The sequence below is a fragment of the Macaca thibetana genome, chromosome 12 (genome assembly GCF_024542745.1).
Source record: "Macaca thibetana thibetana isolate TM-01 chromosome 12, ASM2454274v1, whole genome shotgun sequence".
Classification (NCBI taxonomy): domain Eukaryota; kingdom Metazoa; phylum Chordata; class Mammalia; order Primates; family Cercopithecidae; genus Macaca; species Macaca thibetana.
The window spans coordinates 10,028,928-10,054,386 of record NC_065589.1 but is presented as its reverse complement, the minus strand read 5'-3'; the positions used below and the strand labels follow the sequence as shown (position 1 = coordinate 10,054,386).

General features: G+C 47.1%; 2 protein-coding genes across 2 annotated transcripts in view; both read left to right on the top strand.

Moving 5' to 3' along the window:
• Nucleotides 1–4,510, top strand: part of EIF4E2 (eukaryotic translation initiation factor 4E family member 2) — a 32,557-nt gene extending 28,047 nt beyond the window's left edge. Inside the window, exon 7 of the mRNA XM_050751154.1 lies at nucleotides 1,884–4,510. Within this exon, the coding sequence (XP_050607111.1) occupies nucleotides 1,884–1,923 (40 nt within the window). The 3' untranslated portion in view covers nucleotides 1,924–4,510. The remainder of the gene's footprint in view (nucleotides 1–1,883) is intronic.
• The window catches only part of EFHD1 (EF-hand domain family member D1), a 164,148-nt gene that overhangs the window by 55,984 nt on the left and 82,705 nt on the right, over nucleotides 1–25,459 (top strand). The window lies entirely within an intron of this gene.

The window sequence follows — 25,459 nt, the reverse complement described above, 5'->3', positions numbered from 1 at the left end:
TAATCACTTTCTTTAGTATTAACTGTAGGTACAAAAAAAAGTGTCTTTTATAATGCATCTCTGTAACACAGCACATTGTCCCTAAGAGAACTCAGAAATAACACACACACACACAAACACACAAACACACACACACACAGCAGTTGTGCTTGCTTTTCTCTGTGTTATGATCAGGTATGTTCCTTATCCTTTGCTAGCTACTTGTAGCATCTCAGAGGGGTCTATCCTTTTGAAAGGAGTTTTTTTAAAATACCATTGGCCTTTTAAAAAGATGACCACCCTATTAACTTGGTTTTCAACCTTCAGCTCTTTAGTTGAAGACAGTTGAAGTGCTAAGTAGCCATTGATAAATGAACCACACGGTTGTCATGCCAGCTATAAAATACTAGCGAACTTTTGAGATAGCATCAGTTTATTCCCAGCCTGAGTTCACCTATCCCAGCTCCAGTTTCCCTTCTCAGTTCTTGTCTGCAGTCATTCTCTTTGTGTAGTGGGGGCTGTTGGTCACTGTCAGCTGACCGCCATCATGGAGGAGGATCTGTTAGCCAGTAACAGAAAGAAACTGCTGTTTGGCTGGGCTGAGCATATTCTTTCCTTAGCACATATTTACTCTGAACCAATTGCCATATGTCCCGTTAATTATAACAATTTTAAGATAGGTCAGGCTGGGCTTGTAATCTCAGCGCTTTGGGAGACCATGGCCAGAGGGTCACTTGAGCCCAAGAGTTCAAGACCAACCTGGGCAACATAGTGAGATACTATCTCAAAAAAACAAAACAAAACAAAACAAAGGTCAAAGCCAGAGCTTCTAGAATGTCCCTTTAAAATGAAAGAGAAATAATGACTCCAAAATCCAGGTAAAATTTTCTGACAAATTGAAGTCCAAAGCACTGGGCAAGGGCAGCAACTGGTTGCCTTTAAAGTCCCTGCCAGCCTGAAATGTTGAGACTCAGATGGTGATGGACCTGCTAAGATGTCATTAGATTTCTAGGGTGGGACAGGAAAGGTCACTAGTGGCTGTCCAAGCCTGTCTATATTCAATAAAAGGCAACTAAGAGGACACATATTGGGATCCCCCACATACATAACACGCACACACACACACACGCACACACACACATTGAATAATTAGAACCATGTTTGTAAAGTGAAAGGTACCCAGATTTTACTTCCTGGAATATCCTTTCCTTCTGTAAGCAGCTCTGAGTTTTAAACTGAGGATTCTTATTTGGTTGGTTGTTTTTTGTTGTTGTTGTTGTTCACATAAGACCAGGTGAATCACACAGTGTTTTCAAAAGTGTGTTGTTAGATTAAAAGAAGAAGGGGAGAGAGACAGAATGTCTCCTTCTCAGGCTTCCTCCATCTGCCCAGTTTCTAGTGTGCCCCTTCCACCTCCACTGCCCCAGGTAACCACTGTTGTTGGTTTCCTGTGTAGCCTTGCAAAGTTTGATAATGCATATATGAGCAAATATGAACCTATAACCTTGTTTCCCTACCCCCACTTACACAGAAGGTAGCATACCATGTATACACACTCTACTTTAAGCTATCAGTTTATCTTGGAACCCTTTCCACAGCAGTAGAGAGCTTCCTGTTTTATTTCTATGAATGTGCCCTAGCATTAATATTTAACCAGTCCTCTCTTGATCTGCATTTGAATTGTTTCTAATCTTTTGCTGTTGCAAAAAAATTGAATGGAAGTTTTACAAGGGACTTGGGAGGTGGGTTGCTGTTTTGGCATTAGATTGGCAAGTGAAGAAGGCCCCGGGATATGTCATGGAGACCCCAAGGGCTGATGAGTCAGCTTCCCCCTGTATATATGTGCTTCTATATAGATGATCCTTGTATTGAACACTCTATTTTCTCCCATTTTTTTCTTTCAGGGACAATTCAAGCTTTCGAAATACAAAAATCACATTGTGAAAGTACACAAGCTGGCAATAATCCTTTTCTGTATGTGTGTGTTTGTCCGAAATGGATGGGAGGCCTCCAGCCAGTCCTTCCATTGCTCACTGAAGGGACGTCCCTGAGCTGTGCGCTCCCCTTTTGCACTCATTCCTGGAGGACGGATTCCGCTAGACACCCTCCAGCATCGCTGACTTTATAAGGCGGAAAAACGGAAAACGTGACTTTGTAATAGACAAACATTGTTTTTTAATGGGGTTCCGTGGGGGGCGTTCAGCCTTTCTGTTTGCTGTGTCCTGTCCAGATGCCTCTTGGGCATCCTGTTGTTCTCTTCCCGTGCTGTACGAAGGGTACCATGGCCACGTGTAGATGCCAGAGCTGTTGATGAGAGTTACCAGTATTATGAATGTCTGTGCATCCAGGAAAAGCTTTCTGTTGGAGAGTCCCAGAATAGCTGTAAATGCTCTCTTCTAGCTATGCCATTAAATTATTGGGACACTTTGTTTCTTTCTCTCCCCTCCTCCAAGCCCACCACTTTCTGAAGCTGTGTTACTGATGCGATGACTGTCCAGGATTTTGTATCATCCCCTGCCTTATGCCCTCCAGTCTCCTCTCCTGTGGGACTCTCTCTTTCTTAGGCACAGCTACACTTAGAATTGTAATCCAGTTGAGGCAGCTTAGAGGGAATGCCTTAGTAAACTGAACTGGAGCAGAATCTAGTTTGATTAGGAGCTAGATTATAATCTAGGTTCCAAATACAGAATTTGGAGCTGAGGACAGTGACTGAAATCTTTTCCCATATGAGCAGAGCCTGTGTGTCAGGCCTGTTTCCCGTATGAGCAGAGCCTGTGTGCAAGCCTATTTCTGGCATTGAGGAAGGGAAGCAAAAGCTGGTTATTTGCCAGGCCTATTAACACTTAGTATGCAAATTCTATCATCCTGAAACTGGGGCATCTGAGGAAAAGGCGACCTTGCTGGATGGCTTTATTTGCATGGCTCTGCCTGTCTGCAGTGGTTGAGTCCTTATCACCTGGTATGTGTATGAGCAAATGTGTGCTGATCGTGATGCCCAGGCAGAAACCTCTTGAAGACTACTGCAGGTATGCTTTAAAAATGACCAGTCACTCATCAGAGAAGCTGGGTGATCTGACTCCTGAAGGACTGAAGTCAGAGAGGTCAAAAGAGCACCTAGGATTCAAGTAAATTGAGTCAGAGTCCTATAGCAACCTCCAAGTAGCACTGTCTTATTTGGCTCTTGTGAGCAAAGACTGCAGTACCTTAAATTAAGGCCTCTCTTTAAAACATATCCTTGAAGACTAGGGGATCCTTGGCCACCTGGTCTCAGAGAAATTATATGAGAATAACAGGCATTTCCTTATTGTATTTATATTACTCTCCTCCTACTTTTCCTTTCCTGAACACCCTCTAATTACCACTGTTTTGGGGATGCTTTTTTCCTGAAAGAATGGGGAGTACAGGGGCCAAAAGGGAGGTGCTTCTATTACAGGTCAAGTTAGATAAGATCTAGCAGTGATTTAAACTCCAGGAATATGAAGAGTGCATTCTAGTGTCCAGACAGTTGTGAAGGGCTCGGCAAATGTAAGAGCACCATTGGCTACATGGGGAGCAAAGGCTGTCTTTGAAAACCCCAGGGAGGTCTTCACTTTTGCCTAAACTCAGATTTGCCATGAAAATTCCAAAGAGATCTGATATTTGGATTTGCCCTCCTTTGGGCATCTACCTGACTGTTGTGTGTGTGGGGAAGTCTGTGTGTATGTGTACGGCATGCTTAGGAGTGAGTGAGTGGTCAAGCCTACTGGTTAGGTGTGTTGTCCATAGTTTTTTTTTTTTTTTTTTTTTTTTTTTTTCAGAGTTTTGAATCTTATGTTTTCTAGAGCTGCTTATGTTTCCCCTTCCTCTTTGTCGTTGTAGTATTTGACAGTTGTCTTTTCCATCCAAAACATACTGCCCTTAGGCTGGTTAGAGCAAGGGGTTATGTCTGTTAGGCAGCATCTTACCCCCAGTGTTCTCCCAGATGTTCTGCCTAACAGGTTTAAGTGGGAGATTAAATAGTCAGTTTATCTAAACCCTCTATTTTTCCAAACTAGCTTGAGAGGTCTTTTCATCTATTTTTACTCCATGGGCTTCTGATATGCTGAGATGTGACATGGTTATGATTATGGTATCACCTGTTATAGAGGCAAAGGGAGAAAGGTCTACCAGGGCCAACGTAACCAGAATGTGAGGAGAGTGGAGAGTCGGTCTCCACTTTGCACAGTTGGGGCTGTTCTCCTCTAACCCCTTTGCTGGGTTTTCTGTTTGAAATTGGCCCCTACTCCTCTCCAGAGCTCTGCTTTTTGAATCCTCCTGTTCGTGTGTGTGTGTGTGTGTGTGTGTGTGTGTGTGTGTGTGTGTTTTCCCTGTGATACTGGCAGTGGCAATAATTTTCCATCCAGAGAGAAGCTTGTGGTCCACAATGCTCGAAGAATGAATTTCCAAGTATTTGCCAGTGGAAATGGAGCAGAGGCTATGACAAGAGTGATTTAGTGTTGCACTTTCAGAGCAATTATCTACTGCAGTAATAAATGGAAAATATCAGCAAGAACCAGGTTGTGGACTTGTTAATACAAGGGAACCGGGGGTATTGTTACTAATTCTACCCTTCAGTGTATGAGTCTCAAGCTTAACTGCATCCCAAAACGAAATATGTGGAATAGTCCAGGCAATGTCAATCTCAATGACACAAATGTATTGTGGAAATATTCTCTAATTGATATTAATCATTGCCACAACTCAATTTACATTTTTATTATCAAAATATAGTTGGTAACTCTCCTTAACTTGGGGTAAGGAATATTGGAATAGAAGAAAGTTTAAAGAATTTGATTTTGATGTAAAAAATCACTCAGCCTAAGCTTGGAATGTTTTTGTTATATTAAGTAGCTTAGCCTAAAGAGGGACACATGGGCATGCCAATGGCTGGTGCCCATGGGAAACACTGAGGGAGAAAAAGGCTTTGCTGAGCCTCAGTTATTGTTGACAAAAGATTTAAAACAATACAGTCTTGAGACTTAGTTTCTGTAGATAGAAATCTCCTCTCTGTGTCTATCAGTCATGGTCCAAATAGGAGATAGAAACCATGCCAGTTCAACAATGTGATAAAAAGAATTACTGACACACTAACCAAAAAAGCAAAAAACCCACACAAGAATGAAATAGCAATTTCCAGAAGTGCTCTGAGGATGGGTGTTGCTCACCTGGTCCTGGGTCTTTGAGCCCATCATGAAGCTGGTTCTGAGCAGGTCAGAAATGACAACTGGGATCACCTGCAGCGTGGACGCTTCCCTCTACTGGCATCTACTGGAAAAATCCAACAGGATGCCAGCTGGCAACGCAGAGATGTTTGTGGAGTTCTATCCCTGGTATCACAAAAGCAGAGCTAAAAAGAGCGGGTGTGGAACTGAGAGACAAGAGCTTCCTAACTGGCACAGCCCCTGTTAGCTACTCAGCATCTGCGCACAGCCTTCTACACCTTTGAACTTCTGTCCCACCAGAAAAGCAATTATTTGTGCCCAAGAAGATGTAATTAATTGGAAGCTGTTACCCTCTCTCAAAAATGAGGACATGTAAAGCCCACCAGTCACTGTCAATCTCAGAGCTGTGTTGACTTTTCTAATTCAGTTTCAATCCCTTCTGAATAGAATACAGAACAAGAGAATGGTACCCAAACACTAAAGGGTAAAGTTTACTTCCAGAAAAATTTGCATGAAATGATGAGAGAAGAAAATTTGTGCACATAACAAGCAAGAATATGTACATCAGCCGGGCTCGGTGGCTCATGCCTGTAATCCCAGCACTTTGGGAGGCCGAGGTGGGTGGATCATGAGGTCAGGAGTTCGAGACCAGCCTGGATAATATGGTGAAACCCCGTCTCTACTAAAAATACAAAAATTAGGTGGGTGTGGTGGCGTGCTCCGGTAGCCCCAGCTGCTCAGGAGGCTGAAGCAGGACAATCGCCTGAACCTGGGAGGCAGAGGTTGCAGTGAGCCGAGATAGCGCCACTATACTCCAGCCTGGGCGACAGAGTGAGACTCCAACTCAAAAAAAAAAAAAAAAAAGAATATGTACATCATCTATAATGATCTTGAGGCTGTCAGTTATGTATCACTTCCTTTTCCACTGCCTATTCTGTATTTTCTTTGCCCTCAGCCAGGATCTCCTCTGGTCAGGATTCTTTTTTGGGTATGATTGATCCAAACCTTTATTCCTAAGGTGTCTGAATTAGTTGTCCTTCCTTTGTTACAGTCTTTTGTTTTTGCTATTTGTAAGAGGGACCCCAGAAAATTATGGGTTCTAGACAGTTCTCCCTGGCCCTGGAATGTAGCAGCGTTTGTTTTCCCTTGGTAATACACCCGAGTCACTAAACCCCTTGTTTGCTTGTTGGTTCAGTGCCTAGAAGGGCCCAAAACAGCAGGTGAGCCTCAGGGTATGATTCAGTGAGCCGTTGTTCCCTGGAAGCGTTCCTCCTTTAAAAACCAAGCCCTCCAAACCAGCAGAACTCCAGCTGAGGGGACAGGTGAGAGGAACCACTCCTACTTCTAGCCCTTGATTCCCGGACCCACGAATCCTGGTTATGGGAGAGACAATCCATGCAAAGCAGAATCTTTGGGGCAGCACCCAAAGGTGGTCTCCCAAGTGGTGCTGTAACAGAGTCTTCATGAGGCTATTTCGCTCTAATGTTTGTCCAGCTGCTTCCTCCTGCTGAGATGTGGTATGACTGATTACCTGGTCTTAAGCCCATTGCCTCATTTTCTTTGCTGTGAAATTTGTTTCTTGATTAAAAGCAATATGGAATACTATGCTGGTGAGTAAGGCATTCCATTAGTCCACAGGTGATCATGCTGGGAGAAGCAGGAAACGCAAATTCACATCTAGAATATGCGTCTATTTACATGGTTTGCCAAAGGGCAATGGAACTAATCCAGCACCATCCAGTGGAACCTCCAGTTCCTCCAATGGAGCTAATCCAGCATCACCATCACTTTTTTGGAGCTGTGTCCCCCAGCTACCTGGACGGTCCACATTTTTGGTATTTCTCATCTCATGTGATTGCCCATAGGCCCCAGGTCTGCTTTCCCTTGATTGCAGTCTTGTCTGATGTCACTTGAAAGCCTCAGCCAAATCTTGTCCCCCGCGCCTATTTCCATGAGACCTGTAACAGTGAGCTCCCCGTCAAGATCATTTTGACTCAAACAAATATCCTGGGGGGGAAAAAAAAAACAAAAAAAACCTGTCTCCATTCCAACAATTTGTAGAAGTATAGCGCACTGATGGGCCAGCTGCAGGAGAGCAGGGTCCACAGGAGGCCTCTGCAGCCCTCAGAATGTCTGTCCAGCACACCTCCCGTCCAGTGGGCTGGCCAGTGTGGCAGGCAGGATGAGTGGGAGATGAATAGGAAGCTATAGGCTGTTCCCTTGAGGAGCTCGCAGTCCAAAGGGGAGAAGAAGGAATGCAGCAAATAAAGGCAAGAAAGCCTCCAAGAGGATGGGTGGCTCAGGTGTACTCCATGTGGGCCAAGTCCAGTGGGCACGTGACCATCACTCATCTGGACTCCAGAAGTGCAGACATGAGGCCAGTGGGCTTCATGCTGGAGATGTTGCCTATGGATGAGATTAGTATATTTGTAAAGTGTACCATTTATTGAAAACTGCTAGACACTAAAATTACATGCATATTTCATTTAAATCTCACAAGAGCCCTGTGGGTTCCCCATTTCACAAATGAAGAAACAGGCAGAGGTTAAGTAACGCAAAAAGTCACTCCATGTAAGGGCAGAGATGGGATTTGATTTAGAATTCCAGAGCTCTTAAGCCTGTCACACTGATAGGTTATAGCTCACCTAGTCTGCAAGTCATTATTTTGATTGCTGGGAAAGAGGGCTTTGAATCGGATGTAGCTCCAAAATGACTCCTGCTGCCGCAGAGTGATCCTAGTAGATCAGAGGCCCCACCCCATTGGCCAAGGAGCATCAAGAGCCATGAGCAAGGCAGCCTCCCCTGGGGCCCTGGGAACGGCCAAGAGGGCACAGGAGTTTGCCAGCAAGGTGACATTTCTGTCCTTTCCCCTAATCCCACACCCTCCTCCTGACCTGAGTATTGGCCTTACCCTAAATCCATGACATGTAGATTCCAGGCATCTCTGTTCCCTATTTCCACAACCAGACCATAAATACTCCCTTAAAGTCCCTCTGCCCACTCCCCCCGCCCCCAGCGGTTTTTTTTGTTTGTTTGTTTTGTTTTGTTTGTTTTTTTGCATTGTTTATGGAGGTCCCTGGTGGGGTTTTGCATCGTTCCCCAGACTGGTCTTGAACTCCTGGCCTCAAGTGATTCTCCTGCCTCAAGCTCCCAAAGCTAGGGTTACAGGCATGAGGCACTGTGCCTGGCCTTATTTTAAAAAAAAATAAATTGAAGGTGAGGTCTTGGTATGTAGCCCAGGCTGTATTTGAGTGATACTCCGGCATCAGCCTCCTGAGTCGCGGGAGTTATAGGCACATGCTGCCATGCCTGGCTCTGCCCAAATTATTCTCTCCACATTTGTCCAGCAGGCCCTGTCAGACCCTCTCCGTGAACTGTATGGGAAGTAAAATTCCCACCCTGAGAGCAAAACTTCCCTTTCTCCATCTCACCCCACCTCTTCCTTGTAGTAAACATAGACAATAGTATTTCACACCAGGGCCTGCCCTCCGTCTTGACGTCTCTGTGAGGCGGCAGGGGAGGAATGCTCAGAGCACCCTCTACCTGCCATCCTCCACCCTCTCAGGACTCCGAATGGACAGAGAAAGGGGCATCAAGGTCTTCTCCCCTGTGAGCCCAAGAAGGCAGGTAGGTCAATCCAACGTCCCCCTCCAGGTGACCTTCCTCCTGTCCCTGACAAGAGGACTGTTAACATTGATGCCCCAAGAGCCAGAGCCCTGTCCTGTGGCCTCGTGTGTTCTTCTTCGCAGGGTCCCAGCCCCCCAACCCCCCTCAGGATGTTTCCCAGAACGTGGTGAGAGCCCCTGCAGAGGCTGAGCTCATCTGTGGCCGGGCTGGCTGGGTACCACCTAGCACCAGGCTCCTGGAAGGGCTCGGGGGTCCGGCCTCCAACCCCATGCTCTCTGGCTCACAGTGCCCACCATGCCCTGGCTGCAGCCACCCTGGCTGACTCACTGCCAGGCTCCTTTGCTGTCACCAGTTCCACCACAGGTTCACCTCAGCTCACTCCTGCCCCACCCATGGGCAGCACGCACACCTCTGTCTCCTGACCAGTTCTCACTTTATCGCCGAGTGATTTCCAAGACCCTTTTACAGAGGACAGGTGGCTGGTCCCTCCTGTGTTACAGAATGGCCAGAGGCCCTGGGAGGAGACCCTGCTCCTCATCTTAGCGCAGTGCTTTGTGGGAGGCTCAGATGGGCAGCCCAGGTCATGACTATGACCTTGGAGGGACCCTCCTTCCTTACCACCCCTGGACCTATGTCCTGGCCTCCTTGGACAACTTTACACACACACATCCCCAATATCTCCCCCGCATCTAATCGATGTGCTCCTGCCCCCTGCAACAGCCTTGGCCAGCCCCAGCCCATGTCGTGCTCATGCCATTGAGCCTGGCACTGTTGAAGGACCTCACATGCTGCTTCATTGAAAGCCCTGCCATATCAGTTTCGACCAGAGTTCCCGGGGTTCCGCAGATACATCCTTGTTCCCTGCTCTCATGCCATTCATTCCCTGCTGTAGAAGGCCCTCGCTCCACCCTCCACCCTGCCCACCTCCTCCACCCTTCACATACTGCCTCTTCCAGAGAGCCCCTGGTCCCCTCCCGCCCTAATCATGGGCACCTCCTATGTTCCCACAGCACTGGGCCCAAGAGATTGGAACCGCAGGTGTCCTTGTCTGTTCTGGCTGCTGGGGTAGGTTCCAAGAAGTTAGGGAGCACACCTTCCTCATCTCTGAACAGGCCTGGCATGGATGCTGGCTGCTGAGAAATTCCTGCCAAACAGATTTATAATATGCCTTAGTCATCGTGTGCTGTTCCACCTAGCACTGCTTCTCACCGAATAACTCATCTCACAGCAAATGAAGTGCAGCAGTGGGCTTGAAGGAAACCTAAATATTTCTCTCTAAAATACTGAGTATTACATAAGCGTAAAACACTACATAAATATACTAATTAAAATACTGCCGGTCGGGCGCAGTGGCTCACACCTGTAATCCTGGTACTTTGGGAGGCCGAGGCAGGCAGATCACCTGAGCTCAGGCATTTAAAACCAGCCTGGCCAACATAGCCAGGCTCTACTAAAATACCAAAATTAGCCGGACATGGTGGCTCACGCCTGTAATCCCAGCTACTTGGGAGGCTGAGGCAGAAGAATCACCTGAACCCGGGAGGTGGAGGTTGCAATAGCCGAGATCGTGCCACTGCACTCCAGCCTGGGCTACAGAGTGAGACTCCACCTCTAAATAAATAAATAAATAAATAAATAAATAAATAAAATAACAAATAAATAAATAATAAAACGCTGTGATTGTTGGGCTGAAGAAGGCTAAATGCAGGGGGGCACTCAGCCTTTCCCTCTGCTTCCCTGATGGCAGGACAGCAACTCACAAAGACAAGAGATCCTTCTACCTCCCCTCCAGCTTTCCTGTGTAAAAGCAGAGATGGAAAATTTCCTCAAACAACTCACTCATCAACTCAGAGATGGTGCCAATGGGACCAGGGAAATTTGGGAGCTAACTTTACTCTCTTCCCAGAGTTTTCCTGCTTTTGCAAGACTCTCCTTTGTCATGTCAACACTCTACGATTTATGGCTGATTTATGGCTTTTCGCTGGGCGCGGTGGCTCACGCCTGTAATCCCAGCACTTTGGGAGGCCGAGGTGGGTGGATCATGAGGTCAGGAGATCGCGACGTCTCTACTAAAAATACAAAAAATCAGCCAGGCGTGGTGGCGGGCGTCTGTAGTCCCAGCTACTCTGTAGTCCCAGGCAGAGGCAAGAGAATGGCGTGAACCCCGGAGGCAGAGCTTGCAGTGAGCCGAGATCACGCCACTGCACTCCAGCCTGGGTGACAGAGCAAGACTCCGTCTCAAAAATAAAATAAAATAAAATAATAAAATTAAAATAAAATAAAATATTTATGGCTTTTTGATAAAATACTATGTCAGGCAGAGCTTCAAGCCACTGCCTTGAGAGCTACACCTTTCAACTGAGGCTCCTCCCACGTGATGTAAACTGTGCACATTAACATAAAAATGGCTTTTCTCTTGTTAATCTATCTTTTGTTACAGAAGGCTTGTTCCAGCTATCAACTTATGAAGGTAGAGGGAAATTACATGTTCTTCCCTCAGGCTCATGTTTATGGAGGTGTGAGAGCTGCTGACCTCTATGATTGAGGTTTGTTCACTGATAATAAATTATTGCTATTTGTAGCATTTCACAGATCATTTGCTTGCATTTGCCGGGGGGGGTGTGTGTGTGTGTGTGTATACATATTATATATATATATATTTTTTTTTTTTTTTTTTTTTTAACATAGCCTTGCTCTGTCCCCCAGGCTGCAGTACAGTGGTACCACCTTGGCCCACTGCAGTCTCCACCTCTTGGGTTTAAGGGATCCTCCCACTTCAGCCTCTGGAGCAGCTGGGATTACAAGCGCACACCACCACACTCAGCTAATTTTGTATTTTTTGTAGAGATGAGGCCTCACTACGTCGCCCAGGCTGGTCTTGAACCTCCTGCGCTCAAGTAATCCTCCCACCTCAGCCTCCCCAAGAGCTGGGATTACGGGTGTGAGCCACCATGCCTGGCTTTATAATCTTATTATCTTCAAATTATGAAGGTTTTACTTTCTCCTTTCCAACTTTCCTATCTGTTTTCTTTGCCTTACTTCATTGTGTTGGTTAGCACCTCCAGTACATTGTTGATTCACGCTGGTAACAGTGGTCGTGCTGTCTTGTTCCTAACTTGATGGGAATGCCTCTAGGATTAAATTAAATCCCATTAAATATGATGCTGGTTTTGGAGCTGAAATGTATTCTGTCCTGTTAAAGAAGAGAAGAGCCAGGCATGGTGCCTCACACCTGTAATCCCAGCACTTTAGGAGGCTGAGGTGGGCAGATCACGAGGTCAGGAGTTCGAGACCAGCCTGGCCAACATGTTGAAACCCCATCTCTACTAAAAAAATACAAAAATTAGCTGGGCATGGTGGCGCATGCCTGTAATCCTAGCTACTCGGGAGACTGAGGCAGGAGAATCGCTTGAACCCGGGAGGTGGAGGTTGCGGTGAGCCGAGGTCCCGCCATTACACTCCAGCCTGGGCAACAAGACAGAAACTCTGTCTCAAAAAAAAAAAAAAAAAAAAGAGAAGAAGAAGAAGAAGAGAAGGTTTAAAAGTTGTATGGGAGAGTATATGGATGTACCATCTTTTTGTAACCTAATTTTTCTTAAGAGATGAGGTTGAGGTCTCTCTAATGTTGCCCAGGCTGGAGTACAGTGGCTATTCACAGACATGATCACCGTGCACTACAGCATTGAACTCCCAGGCTCTAGCAATATTCCTACCTCAGTCTCCCAAGTAACTAGGATTACATGGGTTCCCCTTTGTGCTTGGTCCCGTCTACTGATTTCATGAACATTTCGATTATTTCCAGTATTTTGCTGAAAGAAGTGAATAGCTTTGTATATATACCCATTATTTTGCATGTGTGGAACCATATTTGTAGGATCAGTTCTAGAACTTGAATTGTTGGCCTGTGTGGTGGTTAATTTCGTGTGTTAACTTGACTGGGCCAAGGGATGACCACATAGCTGGTAAAACATGATTTCTGGGTGTGTCTGTGAGGATGTTTCTGGAGGAGATGAAGATTAGAGTTGATACACTAAGTAAAGATTCACCCTCACCAGTGTAGGTGGGCATCATCCATCCATTGAGAGCTGAACAGAACAAAAAGGCAGAGTAGGGGCAAACTTGCTTTCTCTTCTTGAACTGGGACATCCATCTTCTCCTGCCCTCTAACATTGGAGCTCCTGGTTCTCAGGCTTTAAGACTCAGACTGCATTTCCCGGGCCCTCCAGCTTGCAGATGGTAGATGGTACGATTTCTCAGCCTCCATAATCACCTGAACCAATTCCCATAATAAGTCTCCTCATATATATACATATAGGTTGGGTCAAAGAGTACATGATATTTGATTTGATAAATATTGTGAAATTGCTCCCCAGGTTACACCCTCACCAGCAATGCATGTGTTTTGTCTCAGCCCCACAGATAGAATATATTATAAAATTTAGATTTTTGCTAATCTGATAGGTAAAAAATGGTATTTCAATGTCATTCTTTGTGTGAGTGAGATTGAGTTTCTTTTCATATATTTAAGGAGAATTTGTGTTGGGTTTTCTGTTCATAACTTGACCATTTTTCTATTGAGTTGATGGTCTTTTTCTTATTGACTAACAGGGGTTTTTTATATATTAAGGAGATTATCCCTTTGTTTGTAATATTAGCTTGACCAGAGCAGGAACCAACATAATTGAATGAGGAGTCCAGGATGGCTTACCCAGTATTGTAGGATGAGGCCTTTACCGTGCTGGTGGCTAAGGGTGGGCAAGAGAGTCAAAGATGAGTTGTATCTGAACAGGAAAACCTGTTGTTACGCAGACAAGCTTGACTCTAAAGTGGCTGCCTAGATAACTTATTTTGGAGCCTCCAGGATATAAGCAGCCCAGGTACCAAGAGGGTGATGCAAGCATTTTGCCTCTCCTCCTAGTGGGAGGAGTTCCAGCTGCCTTCTACTGGTGGGGACTGCTGACCTGTCCAGCTCCACTGTCTCTTGTCCCTCTGGACTGGGTGAATGAGGATTCTGGATGTGAATTGTTGATTTGCTTAGTTCTCTCCTCTGTTTAATGGTCATTGTCTTCTACAGACAGTCCTTTGCTCTGGTCTGTTGGGGTGTTGGGTGATTTTATTTGCTCTCCTTGAAATCGCTGACCAGCAGCACTGCAGGTGTTCTTTCCAAGCTTGTCTTGTTTCGCCCAACGTGTTTTTACATCCAAAGTCTTGTTGCTGTGTATTTGAATGAATCAGTCTTTCTTTTTATGACTTCTGGAGATTGACTCATACTTGAAACCCCTTTCCTATAAAACCTCGATCTATTTATAGAGAAGACTAAAGGTTTGAAAGAGCCGTAGGGCAGGGGGTGGGGAGATGGAAACCCACGACACCTGCACACGAGGATGCTCGGGGAGTGCCGAGGACATGGATTCATGGCTCAAACCAGGAAGGAACTAATCCAGTCTGGATCCCCAGGTTCAGGAATTGGCAGAGCTGGTGGGCTGGAGACAGAGGGCACAAGCTGAAGAAGGCCCCTGTCACGGTACCTGAAGTGATTGACCAAGGGGCCTCAGCAGGCGAGGGAGGTGAGTTACGGCAGAGTAACAGGGAGGGTTAGGGGTTCTGGGGGCCCTAGTGAGGCAAACAGCAGGTAGCATAAGAGTCAGAGAAGAAGACAAGTAGAAGGAAAGTCATTCCAGAAAGAGCAATTTCAGGTGATGGCAAAGGCCAGAGGGCAAATACGGGAGAGGGCGGCTGGTAGGCCGGATGCTTTGGACCAAGGAACCACGAAGGCGGGGAGGTGTGGGTCTGGAATGTCTCCCGGGATGATGACATGTTGAAGATCAAAGAAAGACCAAAGCCAGGGGTAAAGCCTGCCTTCACCATCCCTTAGCTCAGTACATCTTAGTCCTGATTGTGCCTTATAATCAGCAGGGTCTGGACCCGGCCCCCATGATTCCAGTGTCAGCTGCAGTTATAAATTGCTGTCCTAACTTATGTCGCTGTTAAACTTTCCACTGAAGTAAGGAGCATGAATTAAATGCAAGAGACCCTGTCAGTTCATCGTAGGCCTAACCACATGGACTTCCTAGCCTTTTCCTGGTGCCTCAATAATGACAGGGCAGCACAGTGCAGGTGTGGTGCTAACAGCCCAGACCCGATTTCCTAGTCCCGGCTCTGTTTCTGCTTCGGTAAGATCACTTGCAGCCTCAGGGCAGATCCAGGATGAGCTTGGGCGCAGAAGGGTCCTTCTGGCAGCACATCAGCTCATCTTGATGAGTCCAATGTCAAGCAGCAAAATGTCTGCCAGGTCAAGGGTACATGGAGATGAAAGACTCTGAAGTCATCAGGGATAATTGCCATTTACTATAGCCTCCCAGCAACCTACAACATTTACTACCACCACCACAGAGCCTTCAAAATTACACGAGACTAGAATGAACCATGTAATGCTGGATCAGAGTAGGACATAGCCTACAATCATGTTTAATAGACACACAGACAGATAGATACAGACATATAGATATGTGTGTATATGTGGGTTAATATAGGTAGACGTATTCCCTAGATTTGTCCTCTGAGACAGACTGGAGGCAGTGACACCCAGTAGCAATGAGTACACCTTACACCCAGATCTTGAGACAGGGTCTCTATCGCTCTGTCACCCAGGCTGGAGTGCAGTGGCGTCACTGCAACCTCTGCTTCCTGGACTCAAGTGATTCTCCTGCCGCAGCCTCCCAAGTAGCTGAAACTACAAGCACACGCCACTGTGCCTGGCTAATTTTTGTATTTTTTGTAGAGACGGTGTTTTGCCATGCTACCCTGGCTGGTCTTGAACTCCTGAGCTCAGGTGATCTGCCTGCCTCAGCTTCCCAAAGCGCTGGGATTACAGGCATGAGCCACTGCACCTGGCCCTAGATCTTGATTTCTAAATACAGTTATCCAGAACAAGGAACCAGCCTCCTTGGTGAAACAGCTGATTATAGGGCTGGGCAGGAAAAATATAAGATAAGCCTGGAACAGTTTATAGAGCCGGAAAGTTAAGGAGTACTAAAAACAAGGCCCAGTGCAGTGGCTCACGCCTGTAATCCCAGCACTTTGGGAGCCCAAAATGGGCAGATCACTTGAGGTGAGGAGTTCGAGACCAGCCTGGTCAACATGGTGAAACCCTGTCTCTACTAAAAATACAAAAATGAGCTCGGTGTAGGTGGCATGCGCCTGTAATCCCAGCTACTCCAGAGGCTGAGGCAGAAGAATCGCTTGAACCCGGGAGGCAGAGAGGTTACAGTGACCGAGATTGCGCCGCTGCACTCCAGCCTGGGCGACAGAGTGAGACTGTGTCTCAAAAAGAAGAAGAAGAAGGAGAAGGAGAAGAAGAAGGAGGAAGAGGAGGAAGAGAAAGAGGCAGAGGAAGAGGAAGAGCTAAAAACAAAAACAAACCAGCAAAGAAACCACATCAATGGGACACAGGAACCAACTGAAAGTGCTGAACGGCCAAAGTTGAAACAATTGAGCAACAAAATAAAAGGTGGTATTGGATTGTAGCCCAAAGCATAAAATAAATGTCTTTGAATGTATACTGATATAAAATAAATAAACAAAGAGGAAGAGTAGACAAATCGTCTGTGGAGAATTCTAAATACTGTGTGGAGTAACTTCATTCCTTCAGTGTTGGCTGCATTCAGTGACTCCCTTCCAGCGAGTGCAGTGTGGAAAGGAGATCCCCAGTTTAAAGCTGAGAATGGAGAAATCCGAGCAATCCTGCCTCAGCCAGATGGCCAGGTCAGCAGTGACAGGGAAAAGTCATGTCGTGGTGTGTACCCTTGACACGGTGTGATGAGGGGAGCACTTGACTTTCATGGTCTTCTTTCTAAACACGCCCAACCCCAGTCTAATCATGAGAAAAACATTAGATGAATTCCAGCAGTGAGAAAGACGTTCTATAGAACACTGACTGTACTCCTCAAAGCTCGAGCAGCCATTGCAAACAAGGAAAGTCTGAGAAACTGTCCCAGCCAGGAAGAGCCTCCGAAGACAGGACAACTGGGTGTCATGTGGTATCTGGATGGGACCCTGGAGCAGAAAAAGGACATCAGGTAATAACTAAGGAAATCTGAATGAAGTATGGACTTTTTTTTTTTTTTTTTTTAAGAGACAGGGGTCTCACTATGTTGCTCAGGCTGGAGTGCAGTGGCTATTCCAGGCGTGATTATAGCACACTATAGTCTCAGATTGTTGGTCTAATGGGATCCTCCAGCCTCAGCCTCCTGAGTAGCTGGGACTACAGATGCATGCCACCACACCTGGCTCAGAACACTTATTTTATTTATTTATTTATGAGAGGGAGTCTCACTCTGTCGCCCAGGCTGGAGTGCAGTGGCGTGATGTTGGCTCACTGCAACTCTCGCCTCCCAGGCTCAAGCGATTCTCCTGCCTCAGCCTTCCGAGTAGTTGGGATTACAGATGCACGCCATCATGCCTGGCTAATTTGTGTGTTTTTTTAGTAAAGACTGGGTTTCACCATGTTGGCCAGGCTGGTCTCAAACTCCCGATCTCAGGTGATACCCCGGCTTTGGCCTCCCAAAGTGCTGGGATTACAGGCCTGAGCCACTGTGCCCGGCCAGAACACCTTATTAATGTTACAGGCAAGATCTGCAAATGAATGCTAAAAATAGTGAGCAAAACTTCAAGGAGAAACAGGATATTTCCCATAACCCCCAAGTATCTCTCCTGAAAATATTTCTAATTACAGTGATGGTTTGAATGTATGTTTACAAATATTTGATATTCCTCATTCCAGGAGAGGGAGCTTAGTTCCCCTCCCCTTAAATATGTGCTTCTGGATTAGTGACTTGCTTCTAATGAATGAGAGCAGAAAGAGAAAAGCAGTAATTTAATAGTGGAGGAAACTGGCAGACACCACCTTCGCCAAGTGGTCAAAGTCAACAGCGTCATTGAGGCATGTTGACATGGCATGCCTTGGGAGGATGTGCCGAGAGAGGCAGTCACCTGTGAAGTCTTCTTCCCCCAAATCCATCACCTTAGTCTACTCATGAGACAATGTCAGACAAACCCGCACCAAGGGACATTCTACAAAACACCAAAATACCTGACCAGCACTATTCAAAAGTGTGAACATCATAAAAGACAAGGAAAGACCTGGAAACTGTCACAGATGAGTGAGGAGAACTGATGACTATCATCTGGAATCTTGGATAGGATTCTGGAACAGAAGAAGCTCAACCAGGGAAATCGGAATAAAGTCTGAAGTTTAGTTAGCAGTAGTGTTCCAAAGCTAATTTCTTAGTTTTGATCAATGTGCCATATTTAGGCAAAGTGTTAACATTAGGGGAAGCAGGGTGAAGGGTACATGGGAACTCTGTGTACTGTCTTAGCAACTCTTGTGTAAATCTAAAATTATTATTATTATTATTATTATTATTTTTTTTTTTTTTTTGAGACGGAGTCTTGCTCTGTCGCCGAGACTGGAGTGCAGTGGCCGGATCTCGGCTCACTGCAAGCTCCGCCTCCCGGGTTTACGCCATTCTCCTGCCTCAGCCTCCCGAGTAGCTGGGACTACGGGCACCCGCCACCTTGCCCGGCTATTTTTTTGTATTTTTTACTAGAGACGGGGTTTCACCGGGTTAGCCAGGATGGTCTCGATCTCCTGACCTCGTGGTCCGCCCATCTCGGCCTCCCAAAGTGCTGGGATTACAGGCTTGAGCCACTGCGCCCGGCCCTAAAATTATTTTAAAATAAAAGTTCAAGTTAGACCCCTTGGCTCCTGCCTGTAATCCCAGCTCCTCTGGAGGCCAAGACAGGAGGATCACTTGAGCCCAGGAGTTTGAGACCACCCTGGGCAACATAGCAAGACCTCATCTCTTAGAAATTTTATTAAAATTAGCCAGGCATAGTGGTGTGTGGCTCTAGTCCCAGCTACTCAGGAGGCTGAGGTGGGAGGGTTGTTTGAGCCCAGGAATTTGAGGCTGCAGTGAGCTATGATCATGCCCCTGCACTCCAGCCTAGGCAACAGATCAAGACCCCATCTCTAAACAAATAAATGAATTACATTAAATTAAAGTACAGCCAGGCGCAGTGGCTCACGCCTATAATCCCAGCACTTTGGGAGGCCAAGGTGGGTGGATCATGAGGTCAGAAGATTGAGACCATCCTGGCTAACATGGTGAAACCCTGTCTCTACTAAAAATACAAAAAATTAGCCGGGCATGGTGGCATGTACCTGTAGTCCCAGCTACTAGGGAGGCTGAGGCAGGAGAATCGCTTGAACCTGGGAGGCAGAGGCTGCAGTGAGCTGAGATCATGCCACTGCACTCCAGCCTGGGTGACAGAGCAAGACTCAGTCTCAAAAAAATAAAAAATAAAAAAGTACATTCCTATGAGGCCTGATAGGATCCCCCATTCCCTGATCTGTGGCAGGGTGCACACCAAGCAGGAGGAGAAGCGGTGGGATCCAAAGTGTCAGGTGGTGAAGAGAGGGACCCCACAGAGGAGGTGGGCAGTCCCACGAGTGGAAGGCATGGCCTACTTTGCCCATAGGGAACCCCTCTCAACCCCCCACCTTGGGTGTGCTCTGGGTGGTCCACACATGACAGGTGGTAAGAGTCCAAAATAAGGCGGGAACTGCCTCCAGCTGTGGGTCACTGGTGAGCCACAGCTAATGGTCAGACTGTCCCCTCTCAGGTTAAGGACATGCTAAGGTGGTGACAGGTCAACCAAATCATGGAAAAAAAGTTCGAAAAAAGGCACCACACCAAGCCTAGGCTGACTCTCTAGGACAAGTATTGTTAAGATGCCAGTCCAGAATGAGCTGAGGCTTGCAAAAACCACCAAGAGCAGTACTGTATCTTTTAATTGATGATCAGAGCATAAAAGAACAAGAGGCAATTGATGGGAGATTACCACAAGCAGAGAGATTGCCTTCCCTGTTGGAAAATGGGTCATCAGTGTGGAAAGGGTGGGCTGCTCAGCATGGGTGCAGATGAGAAGCCATGCCTGGGAAATCATGGGTCCCAGCACTAACCCAGGTGGGAAAAGCTACACCCAATTCTCCAGAAGCGGGGAGGGGGTATCAGCTGCCTCTCCAGGGGCTGCTGCTCAGTGTGCTCCAGAGGAAGAGCTGAGGTCTCAGAGGCGCCCCCCAGTACCGCCCACAGCACGGCTGAGGCCCTGAAACCCTCCAGCCCTGAGAAGGGAACACTGCCAGAGGAATAGTTTCAAATATCTAAATGATCAATCATGGAAAATGGCCTTGTGTGTGGAACTAGCACCTCTGGGTAGAAGTTACAGTGATGAGGCTTTAGGTTTAAGAAAAACTCCCTGACCATTTGAGCTGTCTAAAAATGGAGTGGCTGGCTCAGCCGCTGCAGGTGAAGAAGCAGAGCCCGGAAGGCCACCTGTTCGGGAGTTTGCTGAGATGCCAGTGGTAGACCCAAGGGTAGGTCAGATGACCTTTAAGGCCCCATTCAGTCAGGAGATCTGAGGGTCTCAGAACTGAGCCTGGAGGGAGCTTAACAGCCCCTCTCCAGCAGCCACCCCAGCCCTGGGAATGCAGTGGTGTCAAAGGGGCTATTGCAGCTGGTGAATGAGGCCCTGGCACCAGTGGCAACCTGGCAGACTGCCGGTTTGGCCCGGAAGGTGCTAAAGATCCCAGCTCTGAGCCCCTGGCCTCCTGGGAAATGTGAGCAGCTTATGGATAAAAGGATAGCTCTGTCTAGCTTCCCAGATCGCAGCTGCCAGGATGGGGCCGAAAGGGGTGATTTGACCCTCCACAAGCTAGACAGGAAATCCCTCAAGACCCTGGTCAACATGAAGGGACATCAGATCCCAGCAGCTCCTGCACCTGTCACGCCCCCGCCCTCTCTCCCAGGACCCAGGACTCCAGCTAAGCACCTCCTGCGGCTGCCATCCTTCTGCAGCCCCCTCCCCCAGGCTGCCCCATGCCTTGCCCCCTCCCATGGAATGTCCTGCTCTACTCACTTTCCCACCTCACCAGGTCGCCCCAGCGCCGGCGTTCAATGCCTCCTCTCCCTGCAAAACTTTTTTTTTTAAGATGGAGTCTTGCTCTGTTGCCTAGGCTGGAGTGCAGTGGGGCAATCTTGGCTCACTGCAACCTCCACCTCCCAATTCAAGTGATTCTCCTGTCTCAGCCTCCTGAGTAGCTGTGATTACAGGCGCGCACCACAACGCCCAGCTAATTTTTTTTATTTTTAGTAGAGATGGGGTTTCGCCATGTTGGCCAGGCTGGTCTCAAACTCCTGACCTCAGGTGATCTGCCCACCTCAGCCTCCCGAAGTGCTAGGATTACAGGCATGAGCCACCGCACCTGGCCAACTTTTTTTTTCTTTCTAAATGAAGGACGTTTTTCCTATTTCAAAAACAAGACAAAAATTAGACAAACTAAAAATTAGACAAACTAAAAATTAGACAAACTATGATACATTCATACAATGGAATATTATTCAGTGATTAAAAAGAAATGAGCTATCAAGCTATAAGAGGATGGGGAGGAAATGTAAATGCATAATGCTAAGTAAAAAAAGCCAATCTGAAACAGCCCCATACTGTATAACTCCAACTGTGACATTCTGGAAAAGGCAAAACTACGGAGACACTATGATCAAGTGGTTGCTGGAAATTGGGGAGAGGGAAAGAGAGAGATGAATAGGTAAAGCACCAGATTTTTAGGGCAGTGAAACTATTCTGTATGCGACTGTAAGGGTGGGTACATGGCATTGTCCATTTCTCAAAACTTACAGAATGTACAACGCAAGCAGTGAAGCCTCATGTAAACTAGGGGCTTTACTTAGTGATTGAGCATCAGTACTGGCGAACCTGGAGAGGAGGTGGAGGTTCCGCGTTTCTTCCCACGTGCCTCGCCCTGTGCATCTCTTCATCCTTTGTAACATCCTTTAGAATAAATCAGCAAACTGATTTCCTGGAATTCTGTGAGCTGCTCTAGCAAATTTTTTTTTTTTTTTTTTTGAGACAGAGTCTCACTCTGTCACCCAGTCTGGAGTGCAGTGGCACGATCTCAGCTCACTGCAACCTCTGCCTCCCAGGTTCAAGTGATTCTCCTGCCTCAGCCTCCTGAGTAGCTGGGATTACAGACACATGCTACCGCGCCCTACTAATTTTGTATTTTTATTTATTTATTTATTTGAGATGGAGTTTTGCTTTTGTCACCCAGGCTAGAGTGCAATAGTTCAATCTTGGCTCACTGCAACCTCTACCTCCCAGTTCAAGGAATTTTCCTGCCTCAGCCACCCAAGCGGCTGGGATTACAGGCATGCGCCACCACGCCCGGCTAATTTTGTATTTTCAGTAGAGACAGAGTTTCTCCATGTTGGTCAGGCTAGTTTCAAACTCCTTACCTCAGGTGATCCACCCGCCTCAGCCTACCAAAGTGCTGGGATTACAGGTGTGAGCCACTGCGCCTGGCCAATTTTTGTATTTTTAGTAGAGATGGGGTTTCACCATGTTGGCCAGGCTGGTCTTGAACTCCTGACCTCAGGTGAGCCGCCCGCGTTGGTCTCCCAAAATGCTGGGATTACAGGCCTGAGCTACTGCACCCAGCCTACTCTAAAAATTAATCAAACCTAAGGAGGGGTTGATGGGAACCCCGATTTATACCCAGACGTTCAGAATCAAAGGTAAAAGAACCATGAGTTTGCAACTAGCGTCGGAAGTGAGGGACAATCCTATGAGACTGAGCCCTCAACCTGTAGGATCTGAAACTGTCTCCAGATAGTGTCAGAATTTCATTGAATTAGGGGCCTCGTGCGGTGGCTCACACCTGTAATCTCAGCAGTTCGGGAGACCAAGGCAGGCGGATCACTTGAGGTCAGGAGTTCAAGACCAGCCTGGCTAACATGGAGAAACCTCGTCTCTATTTTTAATTTTTTTTTAAATGTTAGAAAAACAGGAAGAATGTAATCGATTTAGAGGACACCCAGTTGGTGTTTGCTGCAAAATTGATTGATTGGTTTTTGTGTTAGTTTGAGACAGGATCTCGCTCTGGCACCCAGGCTGGAGTGTAGTGGCTCATTGCAGCCTCAACTTACTGGGATGAAGCAATCTTCCTGCCTCAGTCTCCCAACTGGCTAGGACTGACTACAGGTGTGTGCCACCATACCTGGCTAGTTTTGTTGTTGTTGTTGTTGTTGCTGTTTTTGAGATGGAGTCTTGCACTGTCCCCCAGGCTGGAGTGCAGTGGCACGATCTTGGCTCACTGCAACCTCTGCCTCCCAGGTTCAAGTGATTCTCCTGCCTCAGCCTCCCAGGTAGCTGTGACTACAGGTGCCCGCCGCCACACTTGGCTAATTTTTTGTATTTGTAGTAGAGACAGGGTTTCACCGTGTTAGCCAGGATGGTCTCGAACTCTTGACCTCGTGGTCTGCCCACCTTGGCCTCCTAAAGTGCTGGGATTACAGGCATGAGCCACCGTGGCTTACCACGCAGTTTAAAAAAAAAAAAAATTTGTAGAGATGGGGTCTTACTTTGTGGCTCAGGATGGTCTGGGAGCTCCTGGGTCAAGAGCTCCTCCCACCTCAGCCTCCCAAAGTGCTGGAATTACAGCCGTGAGTCACTGCAACTGGAATAGTTTCTTCCTACTGTACTCTCAACACCACAAAATCTTCTATGACCTCGGGTTATCAAGAAATGTGTGAGAATTTCTCCCCACCAAAAACCGATCAATTGACTGGGTGTGGCAACTCACCCCTGTAATCCCAGCACTTTGGGAGGCTGAGGTGGGAGGATCGCCTGAACCCAGAAGCTTGAGACCAGCCTGGGCAACAAAGTGAAACCCCATTTCTATAAGAGAAGAAGAAGAAAGAAGAAAGATCAAAAGACGAAAGACGGAAGAGGAGGAGGAGGAAGGAAGGAAGAAAAAGAAGAGGAAGAAAGAGGAGGAAGGAGGAGGAGGAAGAAAGAAAGAAGAGGAAGAAGAAAAGAAAAGAAGAAAAAGAAGGAAGAGGAGGAAGAGGAGGAGGAGGAGAAGGAGGAAGAAAGGAGAAAGAAACACTAAGTTTTCTCCCCCTCGCTGTCCTCAGATGATGGTGTTGTGGGTTTGGTAAGGTTTTGTTTTATTTCGTTTTGTGAAGAGGGTGGTGGCTTTTCGGTTTTTCAGCTTTCAATCATGATAATTGTTGTCTCTCCCTTTCCCAATAATTATACTACTTTATTTTTGTGTGTCATTGCGTTGGCCACAATATCCAGAAAAAAATACCAAATGATTGCAGTGCCACTGGGATTTATTCCTTGTTCTGATTGAACTTGAGTGCTTCTGGGATTTCCTACAGCTCCCTAGAGAGGATTCTTCTTCACATTCACTCAAGGAATCATTCTACTGCTAAGTTACCAAACGTTTCCATCAGGGGTTGATGTTGACTTTCATCAAATGCTTCTTCATAGGTACCAAACAATCTTTTCCTTTAAAAAGACCAAGGTTTCCTGTACCCTTCTATCTTTTATTCATCTTCCCCTTCACTGGTTTCTCCTTTCTCAGCTAAAAATAGCTGCTCATGGCCACCTCCTTCCTTTTTGATTTTCTTCCCTCTCCAGCCTCTGAAATGAATGCCCTGGGCCAGCAGACACCACTCTTTTGCCACTGCTGTCTCCTGGAGCCCCCAGCCCACCCTACCCGGTTCTGCACCCTCCCTGGCCTGGAGAACGCCCTTCTCACTCTCATTTCAGGGTGGGTCTCTTGATCTCCCACTCAGGCCGTGAATCAGATCTTCCCCTCTCTGCTCCTCCATCCCATGCCAACAAGACCTCAGGTGGGCGTCCTCTGCAGTGCCCAGGCTCTTATCTCTCTCCCTACCTGCTCAGTAGACACGAGACTTCACTGTCACCCCACACTCAACATTCGGAGTCTGAAACAGGGCTCATCCTCTTCCCTTCTCTTCCAGCTTCCCACTTCCCACAGCTCAGCAAGACAGGGAAACACATAAGCCTGGGACCAGGAGCCTGTGGCCTCTTTCTCTCACTAAGTCCAGGTGCTGGGGCCACACTTCCCACAGCGTCCTTCCCCTTCGGGCCCAGCATGCTCTTCTGAGTACATAAGCTCATTCAAGCTTTCCCAACCCTGATAGCCAGATCATTGTGGTCCCATTTTACAGATAAGGAAGCACCTTACCAGCCTAAGCGTCTAGTAGGCACAGAGGCCAGGAAGGAGGTGCCCCAGCTGACCCCGCCTCCAGGGCTGGCCGGTTCCAGCACCTTCTCCCCAGCGGTGTTGGAGTCGGACACCCAGATGCTACGCCAGAGCCCCCTGTCTTGGTGGGATGTTAAAGAATTAGGGACCAGGCCACGTGCGGTGGCTCACATCTGTAATCCCAGCATTTTTGGGGATCAGGCCATGTGCAGTGGCTCACACCTGTAATCCCAGCATTTTGGGAGACCAAGGTGGGTGAATCACCTGAGGTCAGGAGTTCAAGACCAGCCTGGCCAATATAGTGAAACCCTGTCTCTACTAAAAATACAAAAAAAATTAGCTGGGGGTGGTGGCATGCACCTGTAATTCCAGCTACTCAGGAGGCTAAGGCAGGAGAATCTCTTGAACCTGGGAGGCGGAGGTTGCAACTGAGCCGAGATTATGCCACTGCACTCCCGCCTGGGTGACACAGTGAGACTCTTCAAAAAAAAGAAAAGAAAAAAGAAAAGGTTGGCCG